This window comes from Myotis yumanensis, unplaced genomic scaffold (genome assembly GCF_028538775.1).
Source record: "Myotis yumanensis isolate MYYU_CA2020_CCGP unplaced genomic scaffold, mMyoYum1.0.hap1 SCAF_4, whole genome shotgun sequence".
Taxonomy (NCBI): domain Eukaryota; kingdom Metazoa; phylum Chordata; class Mammalia; order Chiroptera; family Vespertilionidae; genus Myotis; species Myotis yumanensis.
Genome location: NW_027223755.1, coordinates 5,370,144 through 5,386,222, shown reverse-complemented (window position 1 = coordinate 5,386,222; position 16,079 = coordinate 5,370,144). Strand labels below are relative to the sequence as shown.

Genomic DNA, 16,079 nt, shown 5'->3' with positions numbered 1-16,079 from the left:
CCAGTCTTCAGCCATTCCATCACCTTCATTACCCCTGTGAAACGCTCTGGACCAGCAATCTCTTAATTTAACTTTTCTATAAGCAATTTCCTTTAATGTGAGTGATGTAGCCACACTCTATAAAACAAAAGGCTTAGTAATATTTGTCTATAGCTCCCTTTTAGAAATATCAAAATTACAAAACATATTAATTGGTAATGTTATATTTGTTAGGATTTATAATTATAAAAAACTTAAGTGAAAACCGTATTTTTTCTCTTTGCCCAGAAATTGTCCCACACTCTTGATTCAATGAAGAGAGAAGCAAATATTTATCAAGGAAGCTGAGCCTGAACCAAATAAGATACTGTCTAACCATAGCAGAGTCCATTGTGACTGGATTTTTTTTAATATAGTTTTTTTTAATTGATTTCAGAGAGGAAGGGAGAGGGAGAGAGATAGAAACATCAATTATGAGAGAGAATCATTGATTGGCTGCTTCCTGCATGCCCACACTGGGGCTCGAGCACGCAACCCGGCATGTGCCCTTGACCAGAATTGAACCCAGGACCCTTCAGTTCTCAGGTCAATGCTCTATCCACTGAGCCAAACCAGCTAGGGTGTGACTGGCTTTTGATTGGTTCGATTTATTTGATCAAGGTTTGAGTTTCTGATAAGTCACCTGAACTCATTCATTCAAGAAATATTAAGTGATACTCACCAAGTGTCAGACACTGTTCAAGGAACTGGGGATACATAGCTAAAGGCCATGCCCAAGAAATGTGTCATCAGGATTCCAAATATTGGGCAATAGCTAGAAGTGAATGCTTGAAAGTAGCCGCAATGGCTATTGGAATGAAAGGAAAAGTACCGTATTCCCAGAGTACGGCCCAGCCAACTAATTTAATTTTTAATGTATCAGAAATTTTATTAGATATTTGGTTTATTTTTTAAAATTATCTTTATGGTTGAAAGTATTACAGATGTCCCCTTCTCCCCTCCTCCCCCCATTAACCCTTCCTCCCTGCTCCAGTCCCCTCCCCAGGCCATCATGGCACTATTGCCTGTGTCCATGGGTAATGCATATGAGCATATAAGTTCTGTGGCTAATCTCTTCCTGCCCCCACCCCTTCCTTCTGAAATATGTCAGCCTCAGCCAACTAACTTTTAAAAGATAGAGTAACTTTTCAAAGATCTGCTGTTAAAAATAATTGAAAATTAATAAAAATGTTGAAGACAAGGAAAATATCCAGAGCCCATAAGAGAGGCCCTAGAAAAATTGTGAAAGTAGTCAGCAAATACAAAAACATAAAAAAAAAAAAAAAAGCAGAATGCTTGAGCACAAAGAAATGCAGTCCAGAAACGTCTAGTGGCGAAAGTTTTTAAAGAAGCAAATCTGGTGACTCTGAGTGTCCGTCTCATCTGACTATGTTTATAAGAAGGAAAAGAATGATGAACTTGGGATTGTTTCCTTTCATATTCCAATCAATAGAAACTTCCTTTTCGCAATGAGACTTTAAACAATTAGGGAAACATTTTGGTTTCCAGCTAATGGATTTAATAGTGATTGCCATTTCAGGAAAAGCACTTCACCCACTTGTAGGCATGCCAAGGTAGAGAGGGGAGCAGAAGAAGCATAAACTACTGAAGGCCTCACAGCTGGCTTTGAGTCACTGTGGAAATAATGTCCTTCCCCCTGATAATCCCTTAAATATGGGCTGGCTTGCTCTCGGAATGAGAATGTGCTGGCCCCCGGGCAACTGTTGTTTCAGTACTTGAGCACTGGGGAGCTAGCCTGTCTATTTACTGTGCGATGCCAGGCATTCCTGAGTGATCTGCAAGCTGTCCTTGAGAAAACATACATATCATGGAGGTTCACTACTTAGATACCAGTCTCCAGTTAATGGTAAATTCCTGCCTCCCACGGTTTTTCCTCCTGCTCATCATCCTAGGGCCTCTGACTATTTTCTTGGTCCCTTTAGTCTTCACCAGAGAGCAAAGTTGGACAGAGAAAGGACAGATACCCTTTATTACCAACCCATTTGACCACAGATATCTTGAGAACTATAAATAATCTGTTACATTAAGGCCTGATTTTCCAGAATTCACCCTCTACCAGTGCTATATTATTTTGAATATATTGAAATATGTTCTTGCGTTATGCAAGCATCAATAGTTCAACTGACCTACAAATGTCAGCATATCAAAATTTGTTCCAAATACTGATACTAATGTGATATAGGAGGATGATAATTTAGCTTGGATGATTTTATGGATTACAGATAATTGGCATTGCACTAAATAAGGCACATTTATGCATTATGTATTTGCTAAATTAATTTCTTGTACAGTTCCTTAACATAATATTCATGTGCATTCTCTATGGATTTTGTTATCGATTATACCATTTGCTATGTGAATAAATTGTCCTTTTAATTATAGTGTAAGAGTTCTTAGTTTGAAATTGAAAATTATGAAAAGTGAGCTGTAATATACAATCCCTTTTAGACTATCCTATCAAATAGGAACAGTTTTAACCACAAGTAACAGTAAACTTGACTGGGGGGCTTAAACCACAAGGGCATTACTTAATAAGAAGACCAGGGAGAAACCATCTCAAGATGGAATCAGGGGCTCAATGATGTTACCAAGGATGCAGGCTCATTTTCTCCTCACCCATACTGGGTATTCATTCGATTATTTTCTAAAACAAGATCACATGTGCATCCAGACAAGTCACCAGCGAGGAGCAACAAGACTGTCACAATCACCCTAGCCAATTTGGCTCAGTGGATAGAGTGTCAGCCTGTGGATCAAAAGGTCCCAGGTTCGATTCTGATCAAGGGCACATACCTCAGTTGCAGGCTCCTCCCTGGCCTGCAATCCATTTGTTTCTCTCACATCAATATTTCTCTCTGTCTTTCCCTCTGTCTTCCACTCTCTCTAAAAATCAATGGGAAAATATTCTCAGGTGAGGATTTTTTTTAAAATGACTGTCATAATCACTTTATACCAGATCACTTTACCCCAGACTCTCATAAACACTTTACACCAGGCTGGAAAGTAAGCAACTGACTGAGTCTGCCACAAGTTCAGCCCCTTCTGAAGCCAAGCAGGTCATAGAGATCCTACTGTGAAACTCAACGGTGACTTTGTGTGTCTTGCAAACTAGAATCAAAGCTGAAGAGAGAAGATGATTATATTGGCTTTGGCATTTGAGTGCCCCATGGATTTTTCTCCAGGTCAACAGGTCCTCTCCTGGTTAGAAAGGCACCACCTCTGATGTCAAAAAACAAATACTACTGCCTGCTATCACCAGCTGGGATTTGGCAAAGATAAGAGGGGAGGCAAGCAGACAAGGAGCAGAGAACAGCTTCATTTTTGCAGTTGGAAACTACAAAAAAAACTAAGAAGTCTTAGGTCCTAAAGTTTTATAGATAATGTTTACTTTTATTAACTGTCCATCAGCCCTTCTCAGTTCTCACTTGTAGCACACTCAATAGGCAGAGTCCCTGCCCTCTACTCCATGCCCCACTAAGACTGTCCTGAAAAGACTACAAGAGCTCTGATTTGAAGGTCAACTGCTGCTCATCTCCAAGATCAAAGCACTTAGGAACAATAGTTCCATGCCCTCTCCACCATCAAATCATCTTTGTGATATGCTATCTCTTTTAAAATAGAGAACAGAGGGTCACATGTCTGGGTTAAATGATGGTGCCTACAAGTACACATATATTGCAAACTAATTCTAAAACTGCTTTAGGGCATAAAATCTGGCAAGCTGGTCTACTGAGAAAGAGCTATCCAGATCTGCAGTCGGAATGTACTAAAGAGGAAAAAAACACATGAAATTAAATATGAAATTAAAGGGATAATCAGCTTAAGTGGAAATAATACTATCTGCCTATGACTGCCATTCCCATCACCATTTGAATTAGCCAAAGTCCCAGACTGCATGACACCAAGTTGTAAGCTGGGAGCTTAGGGTGACTCAGGACTGAGTTCAGTAACGTTGTGTAGTGGAAAGAGTAGGGGTCGTTCACCCAGCTGCCCAGCAGCGAGTCTTTTGGAAAATTGCTTAAATTGTATTGGTTTCCTTATCTATGAAATTATGAAAAGAAAGTCTGTGCTATAGGGTTGGAAAGGGCCCAAATCCAATAAAATAATAGCTAACATTAATTATCGTATTGATAACTCAGGTTATGTTCTTCCTAGGACCATCTTAAAGCACATAAATAAAATAAATGTAGAGACAATGAAAATCCAAGAGAAGGGTCTTCTTAAGACACACTTTGATGCCAACTTATCTGTTTTCCAATGCCGTGGTTTTTATCCAGATTGTCATAGCATCTCATAAGACTTGTTAACTACAAATTATGAACATTTCATATATTTGGAGGAACTGAAGATAAAAATGACATGAAATCCCAGTGCAAGTCTGTAAGCCAAATATGATTAAAAATTTTGACATAAATCCTGATATTCAAAATAAATCTCAGAAATTTAAGCCAATGCTTAGGAACTTAAGTATTAAACCATTTGGCCCTTCATTTTCTTGTCCTTTTTATATACATCAACAAAGACATAATCAATGCATTGTGGAGAAAACTCTGAATCAATACCTCTCCCATTTTCTATGTTTCTCTTACTCTCTAATTTTTGGTCTTTATCTCAGGTTCTGTCTCTGTAGCACATACCTGTCATCCTAAATACATGTACACACACACACACACACACACACACACACCTGGGTTAATGAGCCAGGCAATGATTCAGAGAGATGAGGCCGGGGGACAGGTCATGCTAAGAGAGATGAGTTCCAAAGCAACCCAGTGACATTTGCCCCTCTGTAGTTAAAGCCCCCTTGTATACATAGGTGTATGTTTCGGTGCATGATAAGCTCTCATTTTCTGCTTCTTGTCTCTTTAAGTGCTACTTTGGTGTTTACTTTAGTCTTCAAGAGACAGGCAGGTGGGGAGGGAAGACAACTTCCAATATAATTACGCCAGTTCCTTATAGACATAGGTCACTCTCTCGGTGTTACCCTTGCTGAACACTATATCTGGTTTATTTCTCTGGTTGGTAATTTACATATCAGGTTTTTTAATTTATCTTTTTTTTTGAAAGTTATACATATGTACCTTCCCCACTCCTCATTAACCCCTTCTAGCCCAGCTTCTCCCCCCATCCCAAGCCTTCACCACACTATTTTCATATCAATTTTGACCTGCCACTCTTCTCAAAACTGACAGATTTTCTCTTAGCAACTACTTCTTTTTGTATTATTATATATAAAGGTGGAACTGGCCCTTACCCTTCACAGATATTTGCAGAATCAAACTTTTATTTGTTTCCATTTTTAATGATAAACCACTTATGCTTCTTCTTTTCTTACTTTTTTTTCCAATTCTTTGCTTTATCCTCATTATAGTCATGAGACCTTTAATAAAGTTTGTTTTTTCATCATAATCCTTAAACATTATGTGTACATGTGGGATAATGCTTCCCCTCATGACTCTAAATCAGGGTTTTTATTAGGTGTGCACCTTTTAGAGATGTACCCCTGAGAGCAAGTGGGTGCCAAAATCTGCCATGCATAGAAAAAAAAATAACCTGAGAGAAAGATATTAGATATGTTTTCTTAAGATCCTAGAGCTTTACATTGAGAAAGCTCTAGGATCCTAATAGTTTGACTATTTCATACAACACTTCCCCTTTCTCTTCTCTCTGTCACATGCACCCAAACCTACATTAGGGTAGAGCAAATAATGGGGAAATTCAAAAGACATATTTACAGAGATTTCTGATCATGTCAATCAGCCTCGGAAGACAACTGATCTGTTCCATGTTAAACCTTGAATCACAGACGGCTCTGCTGTCTAAACAGTCCAGCACGCCCTTCACGTGATATTTTCCGATGAGATGAAATGTGCAGAGGAGGAAATGGAAGTTTTTTTTAATTTGGAGAAAATAAGGAAGTGGAAGAGTTTGTCAACAGACTGAATCTCTTTAGGCAAATCTTTTTTTTTTTTTTTTTTTTTAAGATAATGGCATTGTTTCAGATGCCCTTGAGAGGAAAAACTGAGAACTTCACCTCAGGCCCTCTTTCCCAAGCTCTGCCTTTGGCTCTATGAGAAGAGGCTTTCAACTTATTCCACAAACTTGCATCAAGACCTTCGTCCGTGCCAACCCTGAGCTAGGCATTGGCAGGAATAAAACAGTCATGTCTCCAGAGAGCTCCCAGTTTGGAAGGAGAAACAGGCACATGGAATGATAATTAAAGTGCCATGTGCTGAGAAGCATAACATATCTGCAAAGTGTGTGAGGCTCATAGACGAGGTCTTCCGGTGAAGTCAGGGAAGGCTTCCCAGAGGCAGTGGCACATTACAGAGAATAAGGAATTCTGCAAAATCTGTGCAGGCAGGTCTTCATGCTCCCTCCTTGTTTCCCCAGAATAATTCCAAAGAGAGCAGCCCAACAGCATATTTCTTGAGGATGATTCAACTGCCACCCCTAATAGCATCGCTAAGGAAAGCAACTAACCAGCAATTGTCCTTTATGATTTCACTCATCCACATAATTAAATGTCCTTATACTTATTCCATAGTATTTTATGAAGAATGATAATGGCTGTTACTCGATACTAATGATAAAGTAATTAGCCCCCAGTTTCACATGCTTGGATGCATTCTTTCAAAAAATTATTCTAAAATACAACTTTAATGTGAGGTTAAAATTGCACTAAGCCTTCTCCTCTAAGATGCTCCTGCTTGCCACTATTTCTCAGTGGAGAAATCTCTTTAAGAGGTTTGCCTCAGTTTCCTCTGTTTTCAAGGAAAATAAAGGTTTATGTGGCTATCCTAAAAATCCCACTGGTCCCCCAAAAAATCACTCCTAAGGGATTTTGTCAATTTTTCCATTTTGCTTTAAATATTGCCATTGTGCCATCTTTATTATACTATGTAAACATGTATGCACACATACATACACATACATACTTCCATATGTATAAATCTCTTGTATATTTTTCATGTGTACACATACATAAACACATACACATGTATTTATGTGTGTGATATAGATATAGTACACACATATACATATATGGTTAAAAGTGTATAAATAAATATATATATATATATATATATATATATATATATATATATCTCAATATATACAATAAAGAGCCCTTTAACCTTGCCTCAGATCTCTACTCTGTGTCTTACAACTATTGCCTCACTCCCTTTCGTGAAGTCTATATAGGTCAAGTTTAATCCTACGTGTGGTTTCCTCAGGGTTATGTATTATGAGGCAGCATCCTGACTCACCACTACAGCATCCCATGTAGATGATTTTAAATTCACTTTTCTGAAAGTGATCAGGAGTCCATGTATTTCACCTACTTTCACTGCCACAGTACTCATTTGGGGCTGTGTTTAATCTAGTTCCCAGTGGCAGAGCAAGTCTTACAATAAAACAAACTGGCCCCAATTCATCATATTTGCATAGTTCAGCCCCTTCTCTCCTAATATCTCAGATGACAGTTTCCTTTCTCACAACCTACTGCTTTCTGAGGTGGGTTAAAACCAATTCTTGCTGTACTCAATGTTTCAAGAGATGACAATATTAATAGAACTCTTTTATACAGCATTCTTGTTTTCAATGCATTTTCATAACTAGCATCCTATTTATAACCATAAGAGTGTAAACGCCAAGAGATAAGCTTTAATACTTGTATTAAAGTCTCTGCTATAATAACTTGGAATCATGGCACGGAGACATTTGGAGGGAAGGAAAGCCAAGGACTGACCTTAGGTGACCACCAGTCCTTTGTGGAACTGAAACCTAAGTCTCTCTCTTTGCTCACTTATCAACACACACCACTTCTTTCCTTTTCATATATATAGCGGGCACACAACACTCCAGCTTTAGGTGTTGAGCCAAAGCTCACACTGTACCGTCTTCTAGTTCACAAATACCACAGCAGTTTACCTCACATTCTCTTTCAGCTGGCTTTCAATTCCAGCAAGCTGGCCAAGGTTGTGCCGAGAGCTCTCTGTTGGGATTCTTTTTTAATTTGTTTTGTGCACAATTATCATTAAGGCCAATGCAGACGTATTTATCCAAGTAAGTCATTTATCTGTGCAGCATCTTAACAAAAATTAGGCTGTATCATTCTTCAAATACCTCATCACTCAATGTAGCCTATACTCCTATGTCATTACCCATAAATCACTGGGATTTTCCAGCTCTGCTGTATATCACTGGTCGCCTCACCAGAATAGAGGTGCATGAACATAATTAAGAAGCTATTTATTAATGTCATGCAGGAGTGTAGAGTATACACTTCACAGAACATTTTGTCTTAAGAGAGGAGGCTGGTTTTTCTGAAAGCCTACCTCACATGCTTCCAAGCTGCTGATCAGTAGCAGTCCCAGCATGACTATGAAGAGATAAATGGGGAGAGGTCAATAGGGGGAAAAGGAGAAATATATAAAACTTTCAACAATAAAGAATTTTAAAAAGAGAGAGATAAATAGAATTTCTAAGAGTGTTCTTCTCTATCTGTTTTTGCCTATGAATATGCAATTGCTTTTTAAAGAAAGAAATGTGAAAAGGAAGATTATCAAGCATGCAAGTCCTATCATCAAGTCTAAATCAAAACAGAAGCTTTGGCTTCATTAAAAAGGATTTCCAGCGCCACCTGTGTGGCTCCGTGGTTGAGTGTTGACCCATGAACCAAGAGGTCACCGGGTTGATTCCCGGTCAGGGCACGTGTCCGGGTTGTGGAGTTGCAGATTTAATCCCTGGTGGGGGCCATGCAGGAGGCAGCCAATTGATATTTCTATCTCTCTATCTAAAATCAATAAAAACATATTTTTAAAAAGATTTCCACACAACAGAGAGTTCTTAATATTTCAGTAATTCTCTCCCCTTCACCATCCACCACTAATCATGTGTCAACTCCATCACACTATTCCTTATTTTCCTGCTCTTGTTGCTTCCTTTCTATTTAAGTCCTCATTGTCAAGAGAAAAAGTAGAATGAACAGTTCTCAAGGTTTACTCCTGTAAAATACTGTGGCTCCAAGAGGTGGCCTCTGATCTCTTTTAAATCAAATCTTGGTGATTTTAAGATTTCACAGATTGGTTTTTCTCAGTAGAACGTGGTTGCCCCATACATCTATAATAATCTACACTAATAGCCGAAACCGGTTTGGCTCGGTGGATAGAGCGTCGGCCTGCGGACTGAAAGGTCCCAGGTTCGATTCCGGTCAAGGGCATATACCTGGGTTGCGGGCACATCCCCAGTGGGGAGTGTGCAGGAGGCAGCTGATCGATGTTTCTCTCTCATCGATGTTTCTAACTCTCTATCTCTCTCCCTTCCTCTCTGTAAAAAATCAATAAAATATATTTAAAAAAAAAAAATCTACACTAATAAAAGAGAAACATGGTAATTAGCGTACGACCACTACCCTTTCCATTGGCTAATCAGTGAGTATATGCAAATTAACTGTCAGCCAAGATGGCGGCCGGCAGCCAGGCACCAAAGCGAGCATGAGGCTTGCTTGCTGCAGACTCCAACGTTCCACGCCTCACTTGCCGGCCTCTCAACTGCAAGTCTAAGCAACTATCTACTATGTTGCAAATAAGAAGGTAAACAAAACTCCAGAAACCAGCCGGACTGAAAGCTAGGCGGACCGAAACATTGTATCCATGTTTTCAGCAGGGAGGCCTCAGAGCTAAAGCTGGCCCAGAATAAAAAAAAGAAGAAAACAAGGAGTGGTTGGGAGCTTTAGTCACTCGCTACCCGGAAAACAGCCCTCAGCCCCTCACCCAGACTGGCCAGGCACCCCAGTGGGGACCCCCACCCTGATCCAGGACATCCTTCAGGGCAAACCAGCCAGCCCCCACCCATGCACCAGGCCTCTATCCTATATAGTAAAAGGGTAATATGCCTCCCGGCACCGGGATCAGTGGAGCAGCGAGGCTCCCGGCACCGGGATCAGCGTGACAGGGGGCAGCGCCCAAACTCCCTGATCGCCCTGCAGCTCTGTGTGTGACAGGGGGCAGGGCCACAACCTCCCTATCCTCCCTGCTCTGTTCGTGACAGGGAAAGGCGCCCCAACCCCCTGATCAGCCCTGCTCTGTGCCTGATAGGGTACGGAGCCCCAACCCCAATGATGGGCCCTGCTCTGTGAGTGACAGGGGCCAGTGCCCCAACCCCCTGATCAGCCCTGCTCTGTGTGTGACAGGGGGTGGCACCGCAACTTCCCCATCGACCCTGCCTTGAGTGTGACAGGGGGTGGTGCCCCAACCCCCCAATCGGTCCTACCCTGAGCGTGACTGAGGGTGGCATCGCAACCTCCTGATCCACCTTGCTCTGTGCATGACAGGGGGTGGCGCCCCAACTCCCCAATCAGCCCTGCTCTGAGCCTGATCAGGGGCTGCACTTAGGGATTGGGCCTGCCCTCTGCCACCCGGGACCAGGCCTAAGCCAGCAGGTCATTATTGCCCGAGGGGTCCCAGACTGCGAGAGGGCACAGGCCGGGCTGGGGGACGCCCCCGCCCTCCGAGTGCACAAATTTTTGTGCACCGGGCCTCTAGTAAAAGCATAATATGCAAATCGACTGAATGGCTGAACAGCAGAACAACCATCCAGAAGTCTGGACGACCTTCCGGATGAAGCTAGGGCTGGGAGGGCTAAGGCAGCCGGGGCTGCAAAGGCCTACTCTTGCACGAATTTCATGCATCAGGCCTCTAGTGTGTGTGTTTTTTTAAGTCTGATACATCTGTAGCTTGCCCACACTAGAATTTCCTGTGAGATGTGATTTATGGCACAACATTACATTCTTAGTTGTTTTAAGCTTACTATAGCAAAGGTTCATAACATTCTGCAAAAACAATCATGAATTTCAGGAGCTCTGTCACATGAACCAGTTGGGCTTCCATGATTTCTGTTTCCAGGAATCATCTTCCTGGAGCACCTCTGATCTCAGTCTTCTGTGAAAAGTTGCACAAAATCCAAACATATGAGTTAAGCACTCAGGGTCTTCTGAGCTACAATAGAGTGGATTGCTTTTGCAAAAATAAACTGCCGGAAGCTGGTCCATCCTTGCTGCTTGACACAGTTGCTGCAGGAAAGAAACATCTGCACAGCATATGTTTCAAGGGACCTGGCATATATAGCATATTGTTCTTAATATGTTTGCTCTCCTTAGCGCCATGTGTTTTAACCAAGGTCACCTCTCTGAGAAAGGTTGTTTCCCCAGGTGGGGATTTTTCCCTGAGGTTAGGGAGGGGATACAATCCCTTAACTAAGTGCCAGGTGGGTAGTTAATCACTTTAACTACAAACAATCACACTTAAGCTACATAATCTTTACTCCCTGGAATGGAGATAAGAAACACCCTAACCTTTGAAATAGAAATTGACAGGATTAAAATCGGCTGGTATAAATATAGATGTAACAAGACAATAAACACCAGAACCTGGGACCAGAACTTCGTTGGAGATCCTAACCAGAACTTCACTGGAGGTCCTAGCCAGAACTTGGCTGGAGATCCTGGCTAGCGGTCCTGGCTAGGCTGCTGATCAACTGAAGGCTGTCTCCGTGACCTTCCTTCTTCGCTGAATCCGCCCACACCTTTGGGGACCCCTGGACCTGCTGCGGCTGGACCCCAACACTAAGGAGCATGCTGTGGTTAAACCTCAAGCAGAGCATGATGGCTTCGGTACTGAGGTATGTCTCCAAGTTCAAGTCCTTTGTGATCTTGTTCTTCACCCCGATACTGCTGCTGCCACTCATCATTCTGGTGCCCACCAAGTTTGCCAGGTGTGCCTACGTCATCATCGTCATGGCCACTTACTGGTGCACAGAAGTCATCCCTCTGGCTGTCACCGCCCTCTTGCCTGCCTTGCTTTTCCCACTCCTCAAGATTCTGGATTCCAATCAGGTGTGTGTCCAGTACATGAAGGACACTAACATGCTGTTCCTGGGAGGCCTCCTCGTGGCAGTGGCCGTGGACCGCTGGAACCTGCACAAGAGGATCGCCCTGCGCACACTCCTCTGGATGGGCACCAAGCCTGCACAGCTGATGCTGGGCATCATGGGCGCCACCGCCTTCCTTTCCATGTGGATCAACAACGCAGCCGCCACAGCCATGATGGTGCCCATAGTGGAGGCCGTGCTGCAGCAGATTCAGGCCACAAGCACAGCCAGCGAGGCTGGCCTGGGCGAACTGGAGCTGGTGGACACTGACAAGACTGGTGAGCTGCCAGGGAGCCAAGTGATTTTTGGAGGCCCTGCTATGAGACCACGGAAGAATTGTGACAGGAAGAACATTTGCAAGGCCATGACACTGTGCGTGTGCTACGGGGCGAGCATCGGAGGGACTGCCACCCTGACCGGGACAGGACCCAACGTGGTGCTCTTGGGCCAGACGCACGAGCTGTTTCCTGAGAGCAAAGACACCGTGAACTTCGTCTCCTGGTTTGGATTTGCCTTCCCCAACATGCTGATCATGCTGCTGCTCTCCTGGTTTTGGCTCCAGTGTGTTTTTATGGGATTCAATTTTAAAAAGGTTTGGGGCTGCGGTCTGAAGAAAAAGAGTAGCGAGAACGCTGCCCAGGAGGTGTTGCAGGAGGAATACAGGAAGCTGGGACCCTTCTCCTTCGCCGAGGGCAACGTCCTGCTCTGTTTCCTCCTGCTGGTCACCCTGTGGTTCTCCCGGGACCCAGGCTTCATGCCTGGCTGGATGTCAGTCGCCTGGATGGAGGGCGAGACAAAATATGTCACCGACGCCACTGTGGCCATCTTCGTGGCCATATTACTATTCATTGTGCCTTCGCAGAAGCCCAAGTTCAACTTCTGCAGCCAGACTGAGGAAGAAAGAAAGACTCCGTTTTATCCGCCTGCACTGCTGGATTGGAAGGTGGCCCAGGAGAAAGTTCCCTGGGGCATTGTGCTGCTGCTGGGGGGTGGATTCGCTCTGGCTAAAGGATGCGAGGCCTCGGGGCTGTCTGAATGGATGGGGAAGCAGATAGAGGCCTTGCACGTTCTGCCCCCAGCAGCCATCTCCTTGGTCGTGTCCTTGCTCATTGCTGTCCTCACTGAGTGTACAAGCAACGTGGCCATCGCCACCCTGTTCCTGCCCATCTTTGCCTCCATGTCAAGTTCCATTGGCCTCAACCCTCTGTACGTCATGCTCCCCTGCACCCTGAGTGTATCCTTTGCCTTCATGTTGCCTGTGGCCACCCCACCTAACGCCATCGTGTTTGCCAACGGACACCTCAAGGTTTCAGACATGGTGAAAACAGGAATAATGGTGAAGATAATTGGAATCTTATGTGTGTTTCTGGCGATCAACACCTGGGGACGGGTCATATTCGACCTGGACAATTTTCCTGACTGGGCTAATGTGACTCATATTGAGACTTAGGAAGAGCCTCAAGAGCATAACACAGCCCCGCCTTCCTGAGGACTCCCGAAGCTTCAGGCAAGACATATATATATATGTGTGTGTGGAAATAAAGGGGGACTAAAACTGAGCCACATTCGTTTCATTGTATTTCAGATAAATACTATAACCAGTCTTAAGTGAAACAGAAAGAGAACAAGAAGGGAGGAAATAAAAAAGTAAGGAAAGAAGAGAGGAAGGGAGGGAGGGAGGGAGGGAGGGAGGGAGGGAGGGAGGGAGGGAGGGAGGGAGGAAGGAAGGAAAGATAAGAAAAAGAAACTAATCTAAGTAATTGATGATACACATTCAGTTTGGGGCAGAATGGGGTAGGGTGAGGCGAGGGCAAGAATTTCAAACAAATTCTCAACTGTTCTTCAGAAGGCTTGCTTTTTGTAATGAATGAGCAAAGCAGTTGTAAGCAGTTTTAGATGTATTGTAAGACCAGGCAAGTGAATGCATTTGGGAGCCAGTGTCTCAATCAGGAAGAAGGTACATAAAAGCATGAAGTGCCCTGGTGAGGTCAGCACAGCCCCGGAGAGGTCGGGACAGCCCCGGTAAGGCCGAAATGGCACCAGTGAGGACAGGACGGCCCCGGTGAGGTTGGGATGGCCCCGGTGAGGTCAGGACGGCCCCGATGAGGTCAGGACGTGCCGGGAGTCGGTCCATCCTTGCTGCTTGACACAGTCGCTGCAGGAAAGAAACATCTGCACAGCATATGTTTCAAGGGACCTGGCATATATAGCATATTGTTCTTAATATGTTTGCTCTCTTTAGCGCCATGTGTTTTAACCAAGGTCACCTCTCCGAGAAAGGTTGTTTCCCCAGGTGGGGATCTTTCCCTGAGGTTAGGGAGGGGATACAACCCCTTAATTAAGTGCCAGGCGGGTAGTTAAGCTACATAATCTTTACTCCCTGGAATGGAGATAAGAAACGCCCTAACCTTTGTAATAGAAATTGACAGGATTAAAATCGGCTGGTATAAATATGGATGTAACAAGACAATAAACATCAGATCCTGATCAGTTCCTAACCAGAACTCCGACCAGAACTTTGGCTGGAGATCCTGGCTAGAGGTCCTGACTAGGCTGCTGATCAACTGAAGGCTGTCTTCGTGTCATTCCTTCTTCGCCGACTCCGTCCACACCTTTGGGGACCCCTGGACCTGCTGGGATTGGACCCCAGCAACTGGCGCCCAACGTGGGGCACGAAGGTAAGTCCCCCGTACTTGGGAAGTACTTGGGACGGATAGGACTGCACCGTAGGGTGCTGCAGACCCCTCCTATAGAGGATAAGTAGGGTAAGCAGGTAGTTAGTACAGAACTTAGATTGACAAGATGGGTCATACTGAGTCTAAAGAAAAAAGAGTCTGTATTAATGTTTTAACGCATATGCTTGCTAGCAGAGAAGTTAAGGTTACTCCCAGTCAGACAGAAAGTTTTATAGAAGATGTATGTCAATGGCTTCCTGAGGATGGAACTGTTAATTTAGAAACTTGGACTAAAGTAGGAAAGCAATTAATGAACTATTACAGCTACCATGGATCTGAGAAGGTCCCAGCAAAAAGCTTTTCCCTCTGGAATTCAATTCGTGGCACCTTGGCACCAGAGGCAGAAACTATTGAACGTTCTCAAACTTTAAATAGTCCCTCGGATCCACCTAGAGAAGACACATCATTATTGTCTCCAGCTCAATCTAAGAGCAATTTAGCTATGCCTACTGATCGGAAGGAGAATAAATATCATAAACATGATCATTGTTCCTTTCCAGTCAGTAGAGAGGAGAGAGGCCCTCCCATTCAAAACAGGCTCCCTAAATTAGAAAGGAAGCCTAAACCAGGTCATGCGGCTCCTAGGAGCTCCATGTCTAAATTTCAAAGGGCGATAAGAGAAGCTGAAGCTAATGGAGATCTTGAGTTCTCACTCTGCTTCCCAGTTGCATATGAGAATGAGTTTGATGAGGACGAAAGCCCCAACTGGGAGGCTATACCTTACAAAATACTTAAAGAATTAAAATTGGCCTGCTCTGAATATGGACCTCTAGCTCCTTACACACTAACCTTGGTAGAAACCCTAGCCAATAAATGGATGACTCCTTATGATTGGTCACAGGTTTGTAAATCCTGTCTCTCAGGAGGCAATTACTTATTATGGAAAACTGAATATGACGATCTTGCTAAGAAAGCTGTAGCCACTAGCAAAAAATCCAGAGGAGGAGTAACCCTAGACATGATATTAGGAGAAGGTGATTTTAACACGGCTCAGGAGCAAATGTATATGCCCAAAGAGGCACTTATTAAAGTAAACAGTTGTGCAGTAAATGCATGGAAATCCCTACCTTATACAGCAGGAAAAACAACCTCCCTTACAGAGATTAAACAGAAATTCGAGGAACCATATCAGGATTTCCTTTCTCGCCTCATACAGGCAGTCAAGAGAGTAATCAATAATGAAGAGGCTGCCGATATCCTAATCAAACAACTGGCTTTTGAAAATGCTAATAATACCTGTCAGGCTTTATTAAGGCCGATTCGCAGAACGGGAACTATAAATGATTTTATAAAACAGTGTGCTGATGTAAGTCCAGCATTTATACAGGGTGTAGCTATAGCTGCAGCTCTCAAAGGGGAGACATACCCTCAATA

The 16,079-nt window shown here is 43.4% G+C and overlaps 1 protein-coding gene across 3 annotated transcripts; it reads left to right on the top strand.

Moving 5' to 3' along the window:
* Positions 1-11,704: 11,704 nt before the first annotated feature.
* Positions 11,705-13,420, top strand: LOC139008007 (Na(+)/citrate cotransporter-like). Of its 3 annotated transcripts, none has more exons than XM_070411413.1 (2): positions 11,705-11,824; positions 11,936-13,420. In XM_070411413.1, the coding sequence occupies exons 1-2, from the start codon at positions 11,705-11,707 to the stop codon at positions 13,418-13,420; spliced, it is 1,605 nt and encodes a 534-aa protein (XP_070267514.1). The 3 variants fall into 3 exon arrangements, with proteins under 3 accessions (XP_070267514.1, XP_070267515.1, XP_070267513.1); XM_070411414.1 differs by having other exon boundaries at positions 11,705-13,147; positions 13,286-13,420; XM_070411412.1 differs by having other exon boundaries at positions 11,705-13,420.
* The last annotated feature ends 2,659 nt before the right edge of the window (positions 13,421-16,079 follow it).